Below are 21,734 nucleotides of genomic sequence, written 5' to 3'. Positions count from 1 at the left end.
TCCTGAAACCAGGCAGGGCGGTTCCCAACAATTCCCCTCCACCCTGCACACTCCCTCCCACCCACATGTCCCCCCCTTTAGTTCATGTCCCTGTGTCAGAAGTTCTTTAGCTTCTACATTTAAGTCCAGGAAGCAAAGAGAATCCCAAACAGGATGAACGCAGAGGCCCAATCCAAGACACATCATAATTAAAATGTCAAAGGTTAAAGATAAACAGAGAATCTTCAAAGCAGCAAGAGGAAAGTGGAGTTACCTACAAAGGAGTTCCCATAAGACTATCAGCTGATTTTTCTTCTTCTTTTTTTTTAGATTTTATTTATTTACTTTTAGAGATAGGAGAAGGGAAGGAGAAAGGGAAAGAAACATCAGTGTGTGGTTGCTTCTCACATGCCCCCTAATGGGGATCTGGCCCACAACCTAGGCACGTGCCCTAGACTGGGAATAGAACAGGTAACTGTTTGGTTCCCAGGCCAGCACTCAACCCACTGAGCCACACCGGCCAAGGCTATTAACTGATTCTTCAAAAGAAACTTTGCAGGCTAGAAGGGACTGGCAACAAGTATTCAAAGTCATGAAAAGCAAGGACCTACATCCAAGATGACTCTATCCAGCAAAGCTATCACTTAGAATTGAAGGGCAGATAAAAGTGCTTCCCGATAGGTAAAGCTGAGTTCATTATCACCAAGCCCTTATTATATGAAATGTTAAAGGGACTTATTTAAGAAAAAGAAGAAAATCAAAAATATGAACATTAAAGTGACAACAAACTCACAACTATCAACAACTGAATCTAAAAAACAAAAACAAACTAAGCAAACAATTAAACCAGGAACAGAGTCACAGAAATGGAGATCACATGGAGGGTTATCCATGGGGAGAGGGAGGGAGGAGAATAGGGAAAAGGTACAGGGAATAAGAAGCATAACTGGTAGGTATAAAATAGACAGTGGGGGATGTTAAGAATAGTACAGGAAATAGAAAAGCCAAAGAACTTATATGCACAACCGCTGGTGATGGACTAAGGGAAGGACTGCTGGTCAGAAGTGGGGTACCAGGTGAAGGGGGGCAAGGGGGGAAAAACTGGGACAACTGTAATAGCATAATCAATAAAATATACTTTTACAAAAGGAAGTTAAAAAGTCACTAATGACGCTCCATGGGACAAGGATGGGATAGTTGGCTAGGAATGAGATGAGACGATTAGTTAGTCCAGTGCTCTACCTCCACTGGATATTCACAGGTAAATGGCCAGAGGCTAAGCAACGGGAGTCCTCCAGCTTCTCATAACCCCACCTGCTTTCCTCCTGAAAGGAGAGTCTATCCCCGGGTGCCAGGGAGGTTTCAGACCTGTGTCTTCATGCCACTTCTCCATTTTCGCCTGAAATTCCATCACCAGTTTCTGGGCCCACTGGCCTCGGGTCTCCATGGCTTCACAGTGCCGTACCCAGTGTTTGCAGCTATCACCTGTACAACAAAGCAAGCAAAAAGATTCTAGTCCAAGATCATGTTCCAATGTTCCATTTTTCGCTCTTCATTGGCATAGTCACAGTTCAGATTCTGATCCCTCAGCCTCAATCCAGAATTCTCTGGGAAAAGTAAAAATTATCCAGTGAGAGCACTTAATTTATTCTACATTCCATATGCGATTTTCCTCTAAGGTTCCTAAAGGCCAGCTTCTGACTGCTGCTATCTTTGACTATAGACTATGAGAAAGGCTCTAAAACCAAGGGGAAAAGGGTAGAATTAAAAGCAGCATATCAGCCCTGGCTGGTGTGGCTCACTGGATTGAGTATCAGCCTGCGAACTGAAAGGTCGCCAGTTCAATTCCCAGTCAGGGCACATGCCTGGGTTGTGGGCTGGGTCCCCAGTAGGGAGTGTAGGAGAGGCAAGTGATCAATGTTTCTCTTGCACATGGATGTTTCTCTCCCTCTCTTTCTACCTCCTTACCCTCTCTCTAAAACTAAAATCTAACAAACATTTTTTAAAGCGGTATCTCAGGCTCTGTCTCCCCTCCCTACTTCCTCTCAGTGATAAAGAATCATAGATTCTTTGTAGAGACACCAAAAGCTTGTAGATGTCTTCTTGAAGAGGTCTATTTCCTAACCTCATGTGCCGGAAGCCCTCGCAGCTTCCTGCGGGGCATTCAGGGATGAACCAAGAGATCTGCTTCGATACCTGGGCCATGCTAGAACTTCCCCCTTTTAGAATTCTCATACCTGCCCAGTGGAAGGGGTAATAGTCAAACGCCATCTGGCGGAAGGTAAGCTGCATGGCACCGCCCATGAGTCTGTTTGCAGAGACACCTATAAAAAAAAGATAAAGGAGCTAGCAACAAAAGAAATAAAGAAGACTAAACACCTCTTGCAGCATTAAAAGCTCTCTTGAGGATCTGATGCACAGTGTATATTAAAGGCCATGACAGCAGGTGATTTTCAAGACTGAGTTCCTCCTCTTTTGAGTGCAACAGTCCATGAACATGCTCTAAAAGATAAAAAAAAAGTATATTCCACTGTCTCTCTATATAGCTGCCAAATTTCCAGAAGGGCAAAAGAAACCGCAAAACTCAGGATTCAGGACCTCCAGTTCTAAGTCTCCCATAGACACTATCTACAACCTTCATTGACTGATTCCCCGCAAACTAACAATACTATATACTGTCCCTCTGCACAATACCTGGAGAGGCATACGTCAGATTCCTCAAAAAACGGACCCATATTATTTCCTTTCATATTTAAGAAAAGATTCTAGTGCCTCAGAGCAAAAGCTGTGATACTAAAAAAGCTTTAACTGCACATACAAAGTACCATGGCATACTAAAAGTACTGAATTAATAAGAACACTGCAAAACAAACATACAGAGTATTGTAGGTAAATTGGAACTTTCAGCAATAAATCAAATATTGTATTGACTTCTGGTCAAGATGCTGGCAGAACCCATGCCATCATCTGTAGAAAGTATTCCCATCTTCCCACAACCATATCAAAATTACAACTAAACTACAGAACAATAATCATTCTGAACCACCTGAAACCTAGCTGAATAGAAGTCCTACAACTAGGGGTTTGAAGAAGCCACATCAAGACTGGTAGGAAAAGCAGAGATGCACAACAGGCTGGTCCCACACCTACATGTGGTGGTTAACAATTGGTATATCTCAGCAGTGAAGGTCCCCGCTGAGGAGCGAGGGGTCCCAGTCTTACACCAGGCCCCCAAGCCCAGGGTTCCAGTTCTGGGAAGGTAAGTTCCCATAACTTCAGGCTGAAAAAACCAGTGAGGATCAAGGCTGAGTGTGACTGAGGGCTTCTGGAGTCCCAGGCTATTCCTCTTCAAGAACCCAGGTGTGGACTTACTCTGACACTCCCTCTGAGCTCCAGCACTGAGGAAACGGCTCAAAAGGCACCTGGGACTTACAGGGAGAAAGAATTGTCTGGCAACAGGGTGAGAGCTGGGGTGGAGGGCAGTTTTCTTCCAGACAAAAGTGCTGGCAGAGGCCATTGTTCCTTTGATGAGCCCTCTCCCACAGAGCCAGCAGACACACGCCGTATCTGAGTCTCCATCAAACTGGCGCTCACTAGTAATTCCCTGGTACCCCACTCCATCAAATTTGCAGGCACGCCCAAGCTGCTTCCAGTAGCTTTTCCACACAAAGTGCCTGTCTTGGCTCATGCTTCAGAGTCTCCTAAAATCCCTCACACAAGAAGCATCTGGCCTCAGCATGCCCTATATGTCTTGGTAAGTGGCCTCAGGCCTGGCACTAGCAGTAGCCAGCCTTGGTTTGCAGCTTGGCCTCACATTGACACCTCTGGCACAAGTAGCAACCACCTGCAGATTTCTCTGTAGTTCAAGCTGCATGGTCCCTGGCAGAACACAGGTGGTGGCTGACCTTGGCCTGCATCTCCAGTAGGCCCCAGAGCCAGTACAACAAGTGGACTACCTCAGACCACAACCCAACCACCTACACAGTGACACACTGAAGGGGAAGACTCGGCACCAAAGCCCCACCCGAAGCAAGTCCTGCTCTGTGGGATGGGTCCCTAAACAGCTGATCCTCCATGGTGGTTGGTGGTTGGTGGTTGGTGGTCATAGCCAGGCCTTGCAGTCAGTCAGCCTGGGGATAAGTCCTTCCCATTGATGTGCCAACAGCAATCAAGTTCAACTACAACAGGGGGGTGCACACAGCCTGGGGGTGGTGGCCACACCTAGAATGCCCAGCTTGGGTGATTGAGAGACTGTGCCACTGGACCCTACAGGACACCTACTACATTAGGCCATACTACCAAACCCAGGAGACGTAACAGCTCTACCTAATGCTTAGAAACAACATAGGGAGGCAGCCAAAATGAAGAGACACAGAAACAAGGCCCAAATGAAAAAATAGAACAAAACTCCAGAAAAAGAACAAAGTGGAGACAAGTAATCTACTAGATGCAGAGTTCAAAACACTTACCTCTTCAACTAGATTCTAAGAACTGTAAGAGCAGGGACTTTTCTTCTGCATACGTGCAATGTCTGACCCACGTTCTGCCCTTCCACCTTGTCCCTCACTGGCATAAAGGGAAACACCACGAGATCCTCTAGGTGTAAGCTGGTACACCTACAACCCGGAGGGTCTTTTCCAACCAATCTACATCTCACAAGTTTTGGACTAATCAATATCATACCAAGAAATACACCTATACCAGTATTTCGGTTTCTCAATCACTTTTTCGTACCCTCTCTAAGGAGCCTCTTTACACATTTTTCCCTAATTGTTCCCTCCATAAAATTTTAATACCTCAGATATGCTGTATATCTGTTTATATTCTATATATCTATCTCTGTTTCATACATAAAAAGAATAAATACAAAGCTTATTCCTTTTATTCAATGCAAGGTTAAGAAAGACTAAATTTCCTTTCAGTTAAAAGTTAAATTTAAAAATTTAAAGCTAATACTTAACTTTATATCTGCTGAGTAATTTTTTAAATTTACTTTATTTCATTTGTTTATTTTTAGAGAGAGGAAAAGGGAGGGAGAAAGAGAGGGAGAGAAACATCAATGCATGGTTGCCTCTCATGTGTCCCCTACTGGGGACCTGGCCTACAAACCAGGCATGTGCCCTGACTGGGAATTGAACCAGAAACCCTTTGGTTCGCAGGCTGGCACTCAATCACTGAGCCACACCAGCCAGGGCTTGCTGAGGAGTTTATTTATATAAATTATAATTTATCAAATTACATATGCAAATTTTCTCTTTATATAAATATATAACAGCAATATAATCAAATGTTTAATTATTCAAAATTATTTTTAGCAAAATAAAACTAAAAATTTTTAATTAATTTTATTAAAACTAAATTACCTTAATTTTAAACTTTGCTTGATATGAAAAAATAATCTTTAACTTAACTAGCTGCTAGGTATTAATTCAGACATTATATTTTTTCTTTTCAGCATCTGACTAAGTGATGGGCTAAATAATATTTGTAGAATTAAATAATAAAATATAAGCTATTTTATTTAGTCCTCAAAGCTCAAATCACAAAGTACTGAAGAGCAAACATAAACAACACTGACAAGGCAGCCAGTGACAGCCAACGGTATGTGCAGGCCGTCTCTCAACTTACGCTTTAAGATCAACAATCAATTGAAAGAAATTCTTCTACTCACAGCCATCTATTCACCACAGTTTGCAGTACTGATCTCCCATATACTTGTGTACCTTTCATGAATTCAGCATCGATGCTACTCATGTGATATCCAAGCAAACCCAATGACAGAAATTAAATATTAAGGAATAAAATCTTGCCAGACAGGGTTAAGCTTTGGAGGACCACAAACCATTGTTACTATATAAGATTCTTTTCACCACCCACCAAAAAAACCAATGTTCTATGTCCAGAGTAGGCAAATATCAAGACAGAAAGTAGTTTGGTATGTGCTTACGGCTGTGACATGAGAGTGACAGCTAATGGATATAGGGTTTCCTTTAGGGGGGACAAAAATTCTTCAAAAGTGGATTATAGTGACAATTGCACAACCCCATAAACACACTAAACAATGAGTTGCATATTCTAAATGGGTGAACGATACAGTATGTGAATTATAGTTCAACACAGCTATTCAAAAGAAAAGAGTCAATCTGCACCCGCTTGGAAGAAATATCCCAATTAAGATGCATGAGTTAGGCTACTAGAATGAGAGGGTTTCACAGCCGTGCCCTCTCTGTTGAAGTTACTTGGAGCTAAAAGAACAACAAACTACACAGACTGAGCATATAAAAACATGATCTTGAATCGAAATCAAATATAGTTACCAATCACCAACACACTTAACTGTAAATACATAATTATATACGAGACATAAATGATAATGGGCATAAATGGCTAATTACAATTCTGCAATGAGCTGGTGGAAAAAGATGGCCTAGATTTAAGAGACAAAGTTTTGGGCTCACAAGCCTTATCCTGAGGAGAAACCGTTAAAAAGAGTCAGGAGACTTTCAACCACCAACCTCTTCTCTGAAGCCTCTGAAGTGTGAGATGCTCCAGTATTATTTCTTTTATTGAGATGTAACTGACATATAACATTACACTGATCTCAGTTGTACAATGTAACATAACGATTCAATGTGTACATATTGCAAAATGATCACCACAGTAAGTCAACACCCATCACCATAGTTACAAAATTTTTTCTTGTTATAAGAACTTTAAGATCTACTCTTAGCAACTTTCAAATAAGCAATACTGTATTATTCACTGTAGTCACCATGCTGTACATTCTATCTCCATGACCTATTTACTTTATAACAGGTTTGCACCCTTTGACTTCATTCATACATTTTGTCCCTTCCTTCTGGAAACCACCAATCTGTGCTATTATCTATGAGTTCAATATTTTTGGTTGCTTTTTATATTCCACATTTAAATGAGATCATACACTATATGTCTTTTTCTGACTTGTTTTATTTAGCACAATGCCCTTAAGGTCCATCCATGTTCTCACAAATGGCAGAATTTCCTTATTTTTTATGGTTGAGTAATATTTCATTGTACATATGTATTTGCATATGTGTGTATGCCTTTATCCATTCATTGATCAACAGATTTTTAGGTTGCTTTATCAATTTTCTTTATAGACTCATCCATCAGTGGACATTTAGGCTGCTTCTGTACCTTGGCTATTGTAAATAATACTGCAATAAACATGGGAGTGAAGATATCTTTTTGGGTATTTTCATTCATTTCCTTTGGCTAAACACTCAGAAGTGGGATTGTTGGGTCATATAGTAGTTCTATTTTTAATTTTCTGAGGAACCTCCATACTGTTTTCCATGGTGGCCGCACCAATTTACATTCCCACCAACTGTGCACAAGGGGTTTTTCTCCACATCCTCATCAATACTTAATTCTTGTCTTTTTGATAATAGCCATTATAACAGATGTGAGGTGATATCTTAATGTGGCTTTGATTTGCATTTCCCTGATAAGTAGTGATGTTGAACACCTTTTCATGTACCCACTTGCCATCTGTATGTCTTCTTTGGAAAAATATCTATTCAGATCCTCTGCCCTTTTTAATTGGATTGTTTGGGTTTTTTGCCATTGAGTTATATTATGTTTTGGGTATTACCCCTTATCAGATATATGATTTACAAATATTTTCTCTCATTTGGTAGGTTGCTTTTTCACTATGTTCATGGTTTCCTTTGGTGTGCAGAAACTTTTTAGTTTGATATAGTCCTATTTGTTTATGTTTGCTTTTGTGGCCTTTGCTTTTGGTATCAAATGAAAAAAAATCACAGCCAAGACCCATGTCCAAGATCCAGTTTGATTTTAAGAGACAGTGCTGCCCTAACTCAAGCTAAGCTGTCCCCAGTGACCTACCCGGTTTCCAATAATTTCATCTCTAATATCAAGGGCTACATGAGTGTGTTAGTCTGGGGCCCCAACATCCAGGCTATAGTGTCTCTTAATGAAAAAGAAGGTAAATGGCCGTGGGTGGTGTAGCTCAGTGGATTGAGCACAGGCTGGGAATCAAAGTGTCGCCAGTTCAATTCTCAGTCAGGGCACATGCCTGGGTTGCAGGCCAAGTCCCCACTTGGGGGCACACAAGAGGCAACCACACATTGATGTTTCTCTCCTTCCCTTCCTCTCCCTCTCTAAATATAAATAAAAATAAAATCTTGAAAAAAAAACAAAAGAAAAAGAAGGTAAATGGAGCCTTCAAGGAGTCTCTCTAGCATCACTGTACAAAAGAACTTCCAGTGGTGACAGCCATCTTCTGCGCTCTATAGATTATACTGAGTACTTGAATTGTGGCTGGTGCAAAGGTGGAACTCATTTAATTTTGCTTAATTTTGATTTAAATAACCACATGTGGCTAGTGGCTACCATATTGGACAGTGATAAAGCGATACCATCTGACAGAAATAGAATGTGAGCCACAAGTCTAAGTTTTCTAGTAGCCACGTGAGAAAGAAGTTTTTTAAAAAGTGAAATGATTTAAATAACACACATTTTATAAATCAAGATACTCTACCCTGTACTTCTGTGCTGCCTTTCCAAAGTCCCGGGTGCACATTACACTCGCAGCGCATCTCAACTCGGCGCAGCCCGTGTTCCCAGTGTCCGACAGGGTGTGGACAGAACAGCTCAGGAGAGTCTGAAAGCCTTTTTTGCACCACCTAGTTCTCCCTTCTCCTTTCTCCCTAAATCCAAAGAGAAGGGTCAAGTCACAAGGACTCTTCCTCCTCCTGCTCCTTTAGCATCATGTACCACCCCTGGGCAGAGTAGGCTGTGCGTTATCCCCCATCTAAAACTTCCATAAATCCCACCAAGTAGAGTAATTTAGTTAATAAATAAGTGGGGCTGCACGGAAGCCTACAGTCACCCCATCACAGTGTGGGTTAAAGAGCTCTGCCACCTGGAGAGGACAGCGCTCTACGTCCCCTCATCAAGCAAGAGGATGAAACTCTCAACGATGTACTCTAAATGAAGACTTCTGAAAGGATTGAAAATAAAATAGCAACAGAAACCAAAGCCCTTTTAGCAACACTTGGAAGAAATAGCCACCCAATAAAATAATTGTTTTAACACAGAACTTCCAAAACGAATGGGTGGCAAACCAGTGAGCAATTTATTCCCTATGGTGGCAAAAGCAATCCTTATGCTGTCACTGTGACTTTCAGCCTTCTGAGTGGGAGTAGAGGGGATCTGAAGTCACCTCAAGACCAAGGAATAGCCAAACAAGAGAGGCAATGCTGCCTGGTGCCTTGGGAAGAAGAGAAAAGGTAAGCTCCCCCACAAAAAGTTAGTCTAGGTCTCATTAAAAGGCAAACACAACCTTCAGAGAAAAGACAGCAAGAGATAAATCTACCTTATGAGAGCATGTAAAACTAAGAACTGGTAGCAAAGGGTAGTACAGTGGAAGAACATAGAGAGTACTAAAGAAAAAGTCATCAGAATAATACTTAAGAGACTTCTGGCCAGGCATAGGCATGCATACTGTGCCTCCTTGCACAATCAAAAGAAGGACAACAACAAATTTAAAAACAAAAAATGACCATAACGGACAGAAAATCGAACTGTACGGAAGTCCAACAACCAAGGAGTTGAAGAAGAAACATTCATCCGGACCAGTAGGGGGGCTGGGGGCTGGAGATGGGCAGCTGGGACAGAGAGGACTCTCAGAAAGGCAGTGGCTGGAGGACAGGGGTGGGCAAGGTGTGGTGAACCAGGCAAGGAGGTAGCTTGCAGACTGGACAGTCCCACATTCATGTACAGATAAACCCAGAGGAACAACTGGGGAGCGAGACAGACTGCACAACCCAGGGTTCCAATGCAGAGAAATAAAGCCTCAAAATCTCTGACTGAAAACTCCTGCAGGGGTTCAGGTGGCAGGAGAAATTCCCACCCTCACAGGAGAGTTCTTTAGAGAGACCAACAGGGTCCTAGAACATACACAAACCCATCCACCTGGGGAATCAGCACCAGAAGGGCCCAATTTGCTTGCAGGTAGAGAGGGAAGTGACTGAAAACCAGCAGACAGTAGAGTGAGCATCATTGTTCCCTGTGGGCCCCTGCCCCACATACAGCATCACAATCGGCGACTTGCCAAGCCCTGGTGAACACCTAAGGCTCTGTTGCTTACTACATAACAGGCGTTTATAGACAAAAAAAGAAAATGACCCAAATGAAAGAACAGTTCAAAGCTCCAGAAAAAATACAACTATGCGAAGAAGAGATTGCCAACCTATCACATGCACAGTTCAAAGCACTGGTGATCAGGATGCTCCAGGAACTCACTGGGTACTCCAACAGCATAAAAAGACCCAGGCAGCAATGAAGGTTACATTATGTGAATTAAAGAGAAATCCACAGGGAACCAACAGTGTCAGGAAGGAAACCAGAACCCATATCAAGTTTGAAGCGGAAGGAAGAAAGAAACATTCAACCAGAACTGAATGAAGAAACAAGAATTCAAAAAAAATGAGAGTCTTAGGAACCTCCAGGACATCTTTAAACATGCTAACATCAGAATTATAGGGGTACGAGAAGGGGAAGAGGAAGAGCAACCAGTGGAAAACTTATTTGAACAAATAATAAAGGAGAACTTCCCCAATCTGGCAAAGGAAATAGACTTCCAGGAAATCCAGGAAGCTCAGAGAGTCCCAAAGAAGTTGGACCCAAGAAGGAACACACCAAGGCACATCATCATTACATTAGCCAGGATTAAAATGAAGGAGAGAATCCTAGAAGCAGCAAGAGATAAGGGGACAGTCGCCTACAAAGGAGTGCCCATCAGACTGTCACCGGGTTTCTCAAAAGAGACCTTACAGGCAAGAAGGGGCTGGAAGGAAGTATTACAAGTCATGATAGGCAAGAACCTACATCCAAGATTATTCTATCCAGCAAAGCTTTCATTTAGAATGGAAGGGCAGATAAAGAGCTTCTCAGATAAGGTCAAGTTCAAGGAGTTCATCATCACCAAGCCCTTATTATATGAAATGTTAAAGGGACTTATCTAAGAAGAAGAAGATAAAAATATGAAAAGTAAAATGACAAGAGCCTCACAGCTATTAACAACTGAACCTAAAAAACAAAAACAAAAACAAACTAAGCAAGCAACGGGAACAGGAACAGAACAACAGAAATGAAGATCACATGCAGGGTTATCAGTGGGGGAGTCGGAGGGTGAGAGAGGGAAAGGGTACAGAGAATAAGTAGCACAGACGGTAGGTAGGAAATAGACAGGGGGAGGGTAAGAATAGTATAGAAAATGTAGAAGCCAAAGAACTTGTATGTATGACCCATGGACATGAACTAAAGACGGGGAATGTGGGTGGGAGGGGTGTGCAGGGTGAATGGGGAATAAAGGGGGGAAAATGGGACAACTGTGATAGCATAATCAATAAAATATATATTTTTTAAAAGAATGATATTTAATATTTGCGTATAATTAAGGTACTCGAAATTCGATAAATATCTCATTTGAGCCTGACAACAATCTGGGAGGTAAAGAAGATGTAATTTAACCCAAGTTCACAAATCAGGAAACCCAAAGAGGTTAAGCAAGCAGCTAAAGTGATTTACCTGAGGCTCATGAAGGAAAGAAATGAATCAATTACTTTTTTGTTCTGAATAAATGTGTATGTGTAATACCAATTGCTCTAATGAACATAAAAGCAGGACAAGAACATAGCATAATCTCTGAGCTCGGGAAGAGCACATTTACACATAATTATTGTTTAAATTTATTTAAAATTCTGAAAATTTTGCTCTGGCCAGGTGGCACAGTTGATAGAGTGTCATCCAGTACACCAAAGGACCGCAGGTTTAATTCCTGGTCAGGGCACATATTTAGGTTGCGGATTCAATCCCGTCAGGGCCCATACAGATGACAACCAATCGATGTTTCTCTCTCACATTGACGTTTCTCTCTCTCTCCCTCTCCTCCCCCACCTTTCTCTCCCTCTAAAACCAATGAACATATCCTTAGGTAAGGATTTTTTTAAAAATCTGAAAATTCTGAGGTTTCCTAGTTGAATTTCCTTTCTTAACATTTACATCAGTGGTTAGCATTGTCCAAGGGCTTTTGGAGAAAGAATAAAGTATGCAATGCTGGGGCTGTATCCCAGAAGATTCTGACTGAAGCAGGGTCTGGGGAGAGCCCCAGCATGTGTATTTTATCAAGCGTTACAGGTGGTTCCGTTGCACCCTAAAGGCTGAAGGGCATTGCTTCCACTGGCAGGAAAAGGGACCACAGGACAGCTGAGGCTCCGGGAACGCATGTGATTAAGGAGCACCAACCGAAGGACTCCACCGTCTCTGGAAAAGAGCCTTCCTCCCCAAGTTTTGTCCAGGTTCAGGCCTCCCGAAGTACCTGGCTCTCGGGACTGGCTATCATCACAAATGTGCAGGTCCAGGCGGGAGATGAGCAGATGGTAGGAGGACTCTTTCACATCAAATTTCTCAAAGTACTGGCTGAGGCGGTTGGTGCTGCTGCTGCTGCTGCTGCTGCTGCTGCCGCCACTGCCCTGGCTGCCACCAAATGCCTGGGCCCAGGACTGCTGGGCACTGGGAGCAGGTGGGGTGGTCTACAAGTGACGGAAAGAAAAACAAGACGTCCACGCCCTGAGACTCCTCTGCAGGCTTTTTTAAGCTTTAGTCCAGCCTGAAGAAATGTACAATTCAGCAAGATCCCCTTCCTCTTGTAACTCTCACCTGGCAACTCAGGTCTGTCCCACCTAAATTACCCAAATGCCAAAAAACCTAATTATACTTAGTCTAGTAACTATCAGAGTACTGTTCTGAGGGCTGAGCTGCTCTCCAAGCTCTTACCCCCCCAGACTGAGCTGACAGATGCTAAAACACTTCCTCAGGAACTCGTTCCTAAATGCCCTTTCGGCCCAGGTGGTCAGATGCCTTGTCGCTGTGCCCTCATAGCACAGTGTTTATTTCTGTTAAAGCACTTTTCACATCATATTATAATAGCTTGTTGACGGTCCACATTACAAAACAGGAGAGCTCCAAGGACAGGAACGAGATGTTTATTCCTCTTTTCCTCTCCAGTGGCTAGCACTGTATACCTAACACACCAGAGGCACCCAATGAACAGAATAAATGAATGAATCAGAGGCCAAAGCAAAGCCTGTGCTTACACATCCAGAAGGAAATACCAACTCCCTCCAATAAGCCAAAAAAGTCCAAACTCCTCCTATGTTGGTATAAATTAGGTCTGGCTGACCATTTCCCCAGCTCCACCAAGGGTATCTGTTTTGCCTCTAACCTGCACAGGTTCAGGGGCCAGGCTCTTCCTCTGCTGGGCTGACTTCTCCATGGCCTCACTCAGTGACTCTGCATACTTCATCATAGCCTTGAGCTGTGAGTCAGTCAGCACCCAGAGCAGGTCGTCCAATAGGAACATCAGCTTGGAGGCTACCACATTGCAATCTTTGGTCTGAAGGGGCCACACAGAACACAGATTCAACATCTCGCACCATTCCAACTCCTTAGAGTAAGTACCACCGAATCAATTTCAGAGATGGCTTTTCAATCCCCAGGACATGAAAGTAAAGTATCAAGCACTTTGGAGAATCAATTTCTTAAAACTTATACTAAAGCAGCAGAAGACAACTGCCAGGTACCTATGTCAGTGTCCCTACTATGGGTAGAGACGGTGGTTTCCAAAATTAAGATAGCAGGGAGATGGAAATGTTCTCTTATAACTGGGTACTTTGCAACACTGAAGCGCAGACCCTGCTTTTCCAACTGCCATTCCAGATGCCGATAACATCAAGAAAAGAGAGTGCACCAACTCCCAAGCTATTCAGGAGAACGGGAATTGGAAGTTTTTCAAGGACAGAGAACACACTCACTCTTCTCTTCAGAGCTATCTGGATCCTGCCCTGGTTGGTAATGAGCCTCAGTGGGGTGGTAACCAGGTCCTGATCACCACTGTCAGTTGCATCTGCCTCAATCCGAAGTGTTTGCCAGGTTATTTCCTTAAACGTTAAAACCTAGAAGAAAAGAGTAAAATCCCTTATTTCTGAGGATAAAATTAAGCAAAAGGTGGGCAATCCAAGGGGAACAGACTGGCAAGGCAGAGACTTCCACCATTCTCAGCTGGGACTTTACCAATACAAGGCAGTGGATGATAGATCTGTAACCGAGGGAGGATAGAGCAGTAACACTGGACAGGGAAGTGAAGTTCCTACGTTCCCAGGAAGAGGGGATCGTTTGAGGAAATCCCCGACACAGGAATACTATCCTTCAAGATTTAGTCCTACTTTAAACACCCCCATTCTCTCCTCTTGAAATGCCAGGGCGTCACCTCTCCTCGGTGAGGGTCGGTGATGCGGGTGAGGCGGAGGTCACTCTGCTGCCAGCTGGGGTTGACACTATAGCCCTGGAGCTGCCACAGTTCAAAAGAAGCGTGGAAGGCCTTGGAGTGAATCTTGATAGTGATGGAATTGACGATGATGAACATCCCCTCCACCACCTTCTCAGCAAAGCCATACTCACTGCAACAAATGAGGCAGACCAGCGTTCAGAATCAAGTGCAACCACACACACTCTTTATACTGGAAGACATCAGACAAGACTATTAACAGTTCCCACCTTTGGATATCAAAACTATACATAATTTTTTCCTTTATTTCTCTCCTTACATTTCTACTTTCTGGTATTTTTTAAATTTCTAGTAAAATTTTATGATACAGTACTCTTTTTGGTAAGATTTTAAAAGATTTGTATTTATTAATTTATTCTAGAGAAAGGGGAAGGGAAGGAGAAAGGGAGGGAGAGAAACATCAGTGTTAGGCAGAAACATTGATCGCCTCTGAGCCCCAACCGGGGACCACACCTGCAGTCCAAGCATGTGCCTGGCTAGGAATCAAACTGGTGACCTTTCACCTTGAGGGATGATACTCAAGCAACTGAGCCGCACCAGTCATGACTTTTAATGGAATTTTTTAAAATAATGAATTAAAAGAAAAAAGAGTTTACCCGGAAACAATCTCCCTCTTCTTTCAAAGATTAAATTGGAAAAAAAATTTACAGTCCACAAATTAACTGAAATAAACATTTGAGTATTTTCTGTAAGGGGAACTTTAACTACAGAAAGGAAACAACACTAGGTTTGTATAAAATCTTACAAGTCAGAGCATACTCTACAAAGATTTGGGGGAGAGGAAAGAAACACACTAGGTGGGCAAGAGGTTAATACTGTAAAATCTCATCAAGAGTAGTCCCACCTTTACCCTAGCAAACATATCCCAAAGACCACAGCTGTGTTTCCATCGTGAGAGGCCAGAAATGGCAAGCTGAGGAATGACGGCCACCTTAGATTATTTCTGGATATGCAAAACAAAGACATTCTTGACATGTAGGTGAAATCAGTTCTTATTATGAGATGAAAAGGTCAGAAAATTAGAAACTAAAACAAACAAACACACCCAACTGCCTCTTTAACAACGCAGGGGCTAGGGGCACTAACTCCCTACACCATCAACAATCCACAAAACCTCACATATAACTTTTGACTCTTCCTAAATCTTAACTATTGGAACACTAAAAGCCTGATGTTGACGAGAAGCCTAACCAGTAACATAAACAGTTGATTAACACACAGTTTATATATTTATACCATATTCTTAAAGTAAGTAAGCTAGAGAAAACAAAATGTTATTTAAAAAAGCATATGGAAGAGAAAACACATTTACAGTACTGTACATATTTATTGAAAAAATTCCGGGAAGAAACCCACAACCACATCAAAACTACAACTAAACTACAGAAAAACCATTATTCAGAACCATCAAAAACTGAGCTGAATGAAGTCCTACAACTACAGAATTAAAGAAGAAACCACATTGAGACAGGTAGGAGGGGCAGAGGCCCGGAATGGGCTGGTCCAACACCCATGTGTAGTGGATAAAAATAAGGAGGGATATGTCAGTGACAGATCCCACTACCACACCAGGGCCCCCAGACCCACAGTTCAAGTGCCAGGAAGATAAGTCCCTATAACTTCTGGCTGTAAAAATCAGTGGGGATTAAGACTGTGGAAGACAAAAATTGCTAGATTCCCAGGCAGTTTCTCTTAAAGGGCCCACGCATGGACTCACTCAGAGTCAGTTCCTCTGAGCTCCAGCACTGGGGCCCCAGCTTGAAAGACACCAGAGGCACGAGGGGAGAAACTGAAGTGTCTGACATCAGGGTGAGAGCCAGAGGACAGCTTTCGACCAGGCAGAACTGCTGGCAGAGAACACTGTCACTTTTCTGTGCCCGTTTCTTTTCTGAGACTTCCCCCTCAGAGCTGGCAGGCAGGTATCATATCTGATACTACATCAACCTGACTCACATCCACCCTGGGGATGCCCTGAGGCTCTGCCTCACCCAATCTTCAAGCCCACCCAAGCTGTTTCTAGTGGCTTTTCCATACAAATGGCCAGTCTTGGCTCATGCTTCAGATTTTCCTATAAAATCTCTTAAACAAGCAGCATCCGCCCTCAGCATGCCCCATACCTTTCACTAAACGGCTCCAGGCCCAGCACTAGCAAAGCCATCCTTGGTTCAAAGCTTGGCCTTGCTTGGACATCTCCGAGCCCAGCACAAGTAGCGGCCATCTGCAGATCACTTGGTAACTTATGCCACGTGGCCCCTGTCAGAACACAGGTTGTGAATGACCTTGGCCTGTACCTCCCAGGAGGCCCCGAGCCAGCACACCCAATAGACTGCTTCACACCATGCTGAAGCACCACCACTCAACCACCTTCACGAGGGACATACTCAAGGGGCGGACTCAGAGGGCACATGAGCCCCACTAAGGAAGTCCTACTCTGTGGGGTAGGCCCCTGCCTACCGTGATCTTCCATGGTTGTCGGTGGTCACAGTCAGTCATTGCAGCCAACTGGCCTGAGGGTAAATCCCTCCCACTGACCTGCCAACAGCAATCAAAGCTCAACCACAACAAGAAAGTATACACAGCCCATGGGGAGAGGAGGGGGTGCACCTAGAGTGCCCAGCTTGGGGTGATCAGGAACACTGTGCCACTGGACCCTATAGGACATCTACTACATTAGGTCACTCTACCAAACCCAGGAGACATAACAGCTTCACCTAATACTTAGAAACAAACACCGGAGGCAGCCAAAATGAGGAGACAAAGAAACATGGCCCAAATAAAAGAACAGAACAAAACTCCAGAAAAAATAACTAAAAAAAAAATGGAGTCAAGGAATCTACTAGATGCAGAGTTTAAAACACTGATTATAAGAATATTCAATGAACTTAGTGAAAAACTCAACAACATGAAAAAGGACTGGTCAGAAATGAAGGACGTACTAACTGAAATTAAGAATAATTTACAGGGAATCAACAGTAGAGGAGATGAAGTCAAGAATCAAATCAGTGATTTGGAATATAAGGAAGCAAAAAAACCCCACCCAATCAGAACAGCAAAAAGAAAAAAAGATAAAAAAATGAGGATGGTATAAGGAGCCTCTGGGACAACCTCAAGCACACCAATGTTCATATCATGAGGGTGCCGGAAGGAGAAGAGAGAGAGCAAAAAATTGAAAAAATTTATTTGTTTTTTTTGGTAAAGATTTTATTTATTTACATTTAGAGAGGAAGGGAAGGAGAGAAGGAGAGAAATATCAATGTATGGTTGCCTCTCGTGAGTTCCCTGCTAGGAATTGGCCTGCAACCCAGGCATGTGCCCTGACTGGGAATCGAACTGTGATCGTGTGGTTAGCAGGCCCGCGCTCAATCCACTGAGCTACACCAGCCAGGCCGAAAAAATATATTTGAAAAAATAATGACAGAAAACTTCTCTAACTTGGTGAAGGAAATAGACACATGAGCCCAGAAAGCTCAGAAATTCCCGAACAAGATGAACTCAAAAGAGGCCCACCCCAAGACACATCATAATTAAAATGCCAAAGGTTAAAGATACAGAGAGAACCTTAAAAGCAGTAAGGGAAAAGCAGAGTCACCTATAAGGGAGCTCCCATAGAATGTCAGCTGATTTCTCAACAGAACCTTCGCAGACCAGAAGGGTCTGGCAAGAAACATTCAAAGTTATGAAAAGGACCTACAACCAAGATTACTCTACCCAGCAAAGTTATCATTTAGAATCAAAGAGTAGATAAAGAGCTTCCCAGATATGAAAAAGCTAAAGGAGTTTATCATCACCAAACTAGTATTATATGAAAAGTTAAAGGGTCTTCTCTAAAAAGAAAAAATAAATATAAATATGGACAATAAAATGGCAATAAATACACAGCTATCAACAGCTGAGTCTGAAAAAAATGAATAAGCAGAACAAAAAGTCATAGATATAGAGAACATTTTGACAATTGCCAGATGGGGGAGTTTTGGAGAGATGGGCAAAAAAGGTGAATGGATTAATAAGTGCAAATTGGATGGCACAGAACAGTCATGGCGATGTAAAGTACAGCACAGGGAATATAGTCAATACTATTCTGATAACTATGTGTGGTGTGGATGGGTGCAAGGTTGATCAGGATGATCACGGAGCAAGTGTGTAATATCTAACCACTGCGTGTGCATCTGAAACTAATATAGTAATGTGTGTCAACTTGTAATTTAAAATTATTTAAAATAAAAATAAAAATAATATGTAAACACTATGTATTAAATAAATAAAATATTGTAACTCTCAAAAGAAAACAAATAATCAGAATAGTGTCATGCTTTATTTTTCCTTTTCTTGAAAATACCTTTTTCCTAGAACTGAATGCTAAAAAGGCTTCAAGGTAATAGCAACTCAAGGAATACCATTTCCCCCAGACTGTAGTCTCTAAACAACATTTCTTAGTAAAAGGAATCAGAGTCTCTTGGAGAAATATCTGACTCCAGGTCCCAGGTAAGGATGTATAGAGAAGCCTGAAACATCTTGCACTGTTTAAAAGCAGGAAAATTACTGAGCTCTTGTCCAAAGGACATAGGTGGTGATTTTGAAAAGTTCTCACTGGCCAATGATAGGGACATAAGAACAGCAAAAAGAATAATGACTGTAAAAGCATGACATACAGCAAATATATTTAAAAAGTAAATGTAAATGTAGGATATAAAAATGTAAATGAGAAAGCATGTAAAAATATGTAAAATGTAGCCCTGGCTGGTGTGCCTCAGTGGACCGAGCAATGCCCTGAGAACCAAAGGGTCACCAGTTCCATTCCCATTCTAGGGAACATGCCTGGGTTGTGGGCCAGGTCCCACCAGTGGGGGGCGCATGAAAGGCAACCACACACTGATGTTTTTCTCCTTCTCTTTTTCCCTCCCTTTCCCCTTTCTAAAGATAAATAAATAAAATCTTTTATTAAAAAAATGGGGACTTCTGGCCAAGATGGAGGCATAGGTGGAAACACTGTGCCCCCTCCCACAACTAAATATAAAGACAGCAAAGTTTTAGTAACAAAAACGCAGCCAAAACAGTGAAAATTGAACTGTATGTAAGTCCAACAACAACGAACCACTCAGCCAGACCAGTAAGAGGGGTGGAGTCAGCAGCACAGCCCGATCAGGCGGGAAAGACCTTTTGGTCTGACCCAGGAGCAGAGGTGGAGGCGGTTGGTGGATCCCAGCCATAGGGTGGCGACGCGCAGACCCAGTGAGGGTGCAGGGCGGCTGGCTGACTGCAGTCACACATTTGCGCACAGATAAACCAAGCAAAGGAGCAAACAGTGTGACAGACCACTCAGGCTAGGGACCCAGTGATGGGACTTAGAGCCTGAAAGCATCAACTGGAAAGACTTTCTCTGGGTCGAAGGGCCGGGCGAGGCTCCCAGGCTCACAGAGAGTTTGTTGGAGAGACCCACAGGGTCCTGGAAAGTACATGGGCCCACATACCCGGGAACCAGCACCAGAGGGCCCAATTTGGTTGTGGGAAGCCGAAGAGGGGACAGAAATCTGACAGAGAGCACAGCGAAGCAAAGTGCCATTTTTTCCCTCTCTGACCCCACCCCCACATACAGTGTCACAACCCAGCCACTGAGTTGCCTCACCCTGGTGAACACCTAGGGCTCTGCGCCTCATACGTAACAGGTGCGAACTGACCAAACATTATGATTCAAGAACAGCTCAAAGCCCCAGAGCCTATAATTCTAAATGACCAAGAAATAGCCAACCTGTCAGATGCAGAGTTCAAAACACTGGTAATCAGGATGCTTACAGAATTGGTTGATTTTAGCCACAAATTAGAGGAACATATGAAGGCTAAACTGATTGAAATGAAGGGAAATGCACAGGAAACCAATACTCATGGAAAGGAAACTGGGACTCAATTCAAGGGAATGGACCAGAAGGAAGAAGGAAACAACCAAACAGAAAAGAAGGAAGAAACAAGATTTCAAAAAAAAAATGAGGAGAGGCTTAGGAACCTCCAGGATATCTTTAAACGTTCCAACATCCGAATTACAGGGGTACAAGAAGGAGAGAGGAACAGCCATGAGTGGAAAACTTACTGGAACAAATAATAAAGGAGAACTTCCCCAGTCTGGCAAAGGAAATAGACTTCCAGGAAATCCAGGAAGCTCAGAGAGTCCCAAAGAAGTTGGACCCAAGAAGGAACACACCAAGGCACATCATCATTACATTAGCCAAGATTAAAATGAAGGAGAGAATCCTGGAAGCAGCAAGAGATAAGGGGACAGTCACCTACAAAGGAGTACCCATCAGACCGTCAGCAGATTTCTCAAAAGAGACCTTACAGGCAAGAAGGGGCTGGAAACAAATATTCCAAGTCATGAAATCCAAAGACCTACAGCCAAGATTGCTTTATCCAGCAAAACTTTCATTTAGAATGGAAGGGCAGATAAAGTGCTTCTCAGATAAGGTCAAGTTCAAGGAGTTCATCATCACCAAGCCCTTATTATATGAAATGCTAAAGGGACTTATATAAGAAAAAGAAGATGAAAAATATGAACAGTGAAAGGACAGCAAACTCACAGTTATTAACAACCACACCTAAAACAAAAGTAAACTAAGAGGACAGCTAGATCAGGAGCGGAACCATAGAAATGGAGATCACATGGAGGATTAGCAACAGGGGAGTGGGAGGAGGAGAAGGGGGGAGAAGGTACAGAGAATAAGTAGCATAGACAGTAGGTAGAAAATAGACAGGGGGAGGGCAGGAATACTATGGGGGATACAGAATCTAAAGAACTTGAGACACGTAGACATAAACTAAAGGGGGGAATGGTGGGGGAGGGGTGTGCAGGGTGGAGGGGAGTGAAGGGGGGGAATGGGACAACTGTAATGGCATAATCAATAAAATACACTTAAAAAATGTAACATGTAACAGGAATGTAAAATAGTAAACCACTCTGGAAAACCATGACAGTTTCTAAAAAAGTTAAATCCTGCCCTGGCTGGTGTAGCTCAGTGGATTGAGAGTGGGCCTGCGAACCACATGATCGCGGTTCGATTCCCAGGTAGGGCACATGCCTGGGTTGGAGGCCAGTTTCCAGCAGGGGACTCACGAGAGGCAACCATACATTGATATTTCTCTCCTTCTTTCCTTCCCTTCCCCTCTAAACATAAATAAATAAATAAATTATTTTTTAAAAAACAGCGTATAAAAAATTTTTTTTGAAAATGTCCATCAACAAGTGAATGGAAAACACGCTATGGTATATCCACACAATGGAATATTATTACTCAAGAATAACAGGAATAAACTATTGATACACTCAATGACATGGATGATTCTCAAAATAACT

General features: G+C 42.7%; 1 protein-coding gene across 2 annotated transcripts in view; it reads right to left on the bottom strand.

Moving 5' to 3' along the window:
• Positions 1 to 21,734, bottom strand: part of BLTP3A (bridge-like lipid transfer protein family member 3A) — a 78,925-nt gene that overhangs the window by 24,557 nt on the left and 32,634 nt on the right. For both annotated transcript variants that reach the window (XM_037052806.1, XM_037052807.1), the window contains 6 exons: positions 14,318 to 14,507; positions 13,863 to 14,003; positions 13,274 to 13,444; positions 12,368 to 12,581; positions 2,217 to 2,303; positions 1,348 to 1,464 (listed from right to left, as the gene is read on the bottom strand). In XM_037052806.1, coding sequence (XP_036908701.1) covers positions 1,348 to 1,464; positions 2,217 to 2,303; positions 12,368 to 12,581; positions 13,274 to 13,444; positions 13,863 to 14,003; positions 14,318 to 14,507 — 920 coding nt within the window. The remainder of the gene's footprint in view (positions 1 to 1,347; positions 1,465 to 2,216; positions 2,304 to 12,367; positions 12,582 to 13,273; positions 13,445 to 13,862; positions 14,004 to 14,317; positions 14,508 to 21,734) is intronic.

Source organism: Sturnira hondurensis, unplaced genomic scaffold, assembly GCF_014824575.4.
Source record: "Sturnira hondurensis isolate 20B ecotype Veracruz unplaced genomic scaffold, ASM1482457v3 Scaffold0007578, whole genome shotgun sequence".
In the NCBI taxonomy this organism is placed as follows: domain Eukaryota; kingdom Metazoa; phylum Chordata; class Mammalia; order Chiroptera; family Phyllostomidae; genus Sturnira; species Sturnira hondurensis.
Note: the sequence above shows the minus strand (reverse complement) of the source record. Positions and strands in the feature narration are given on the sequence as shown.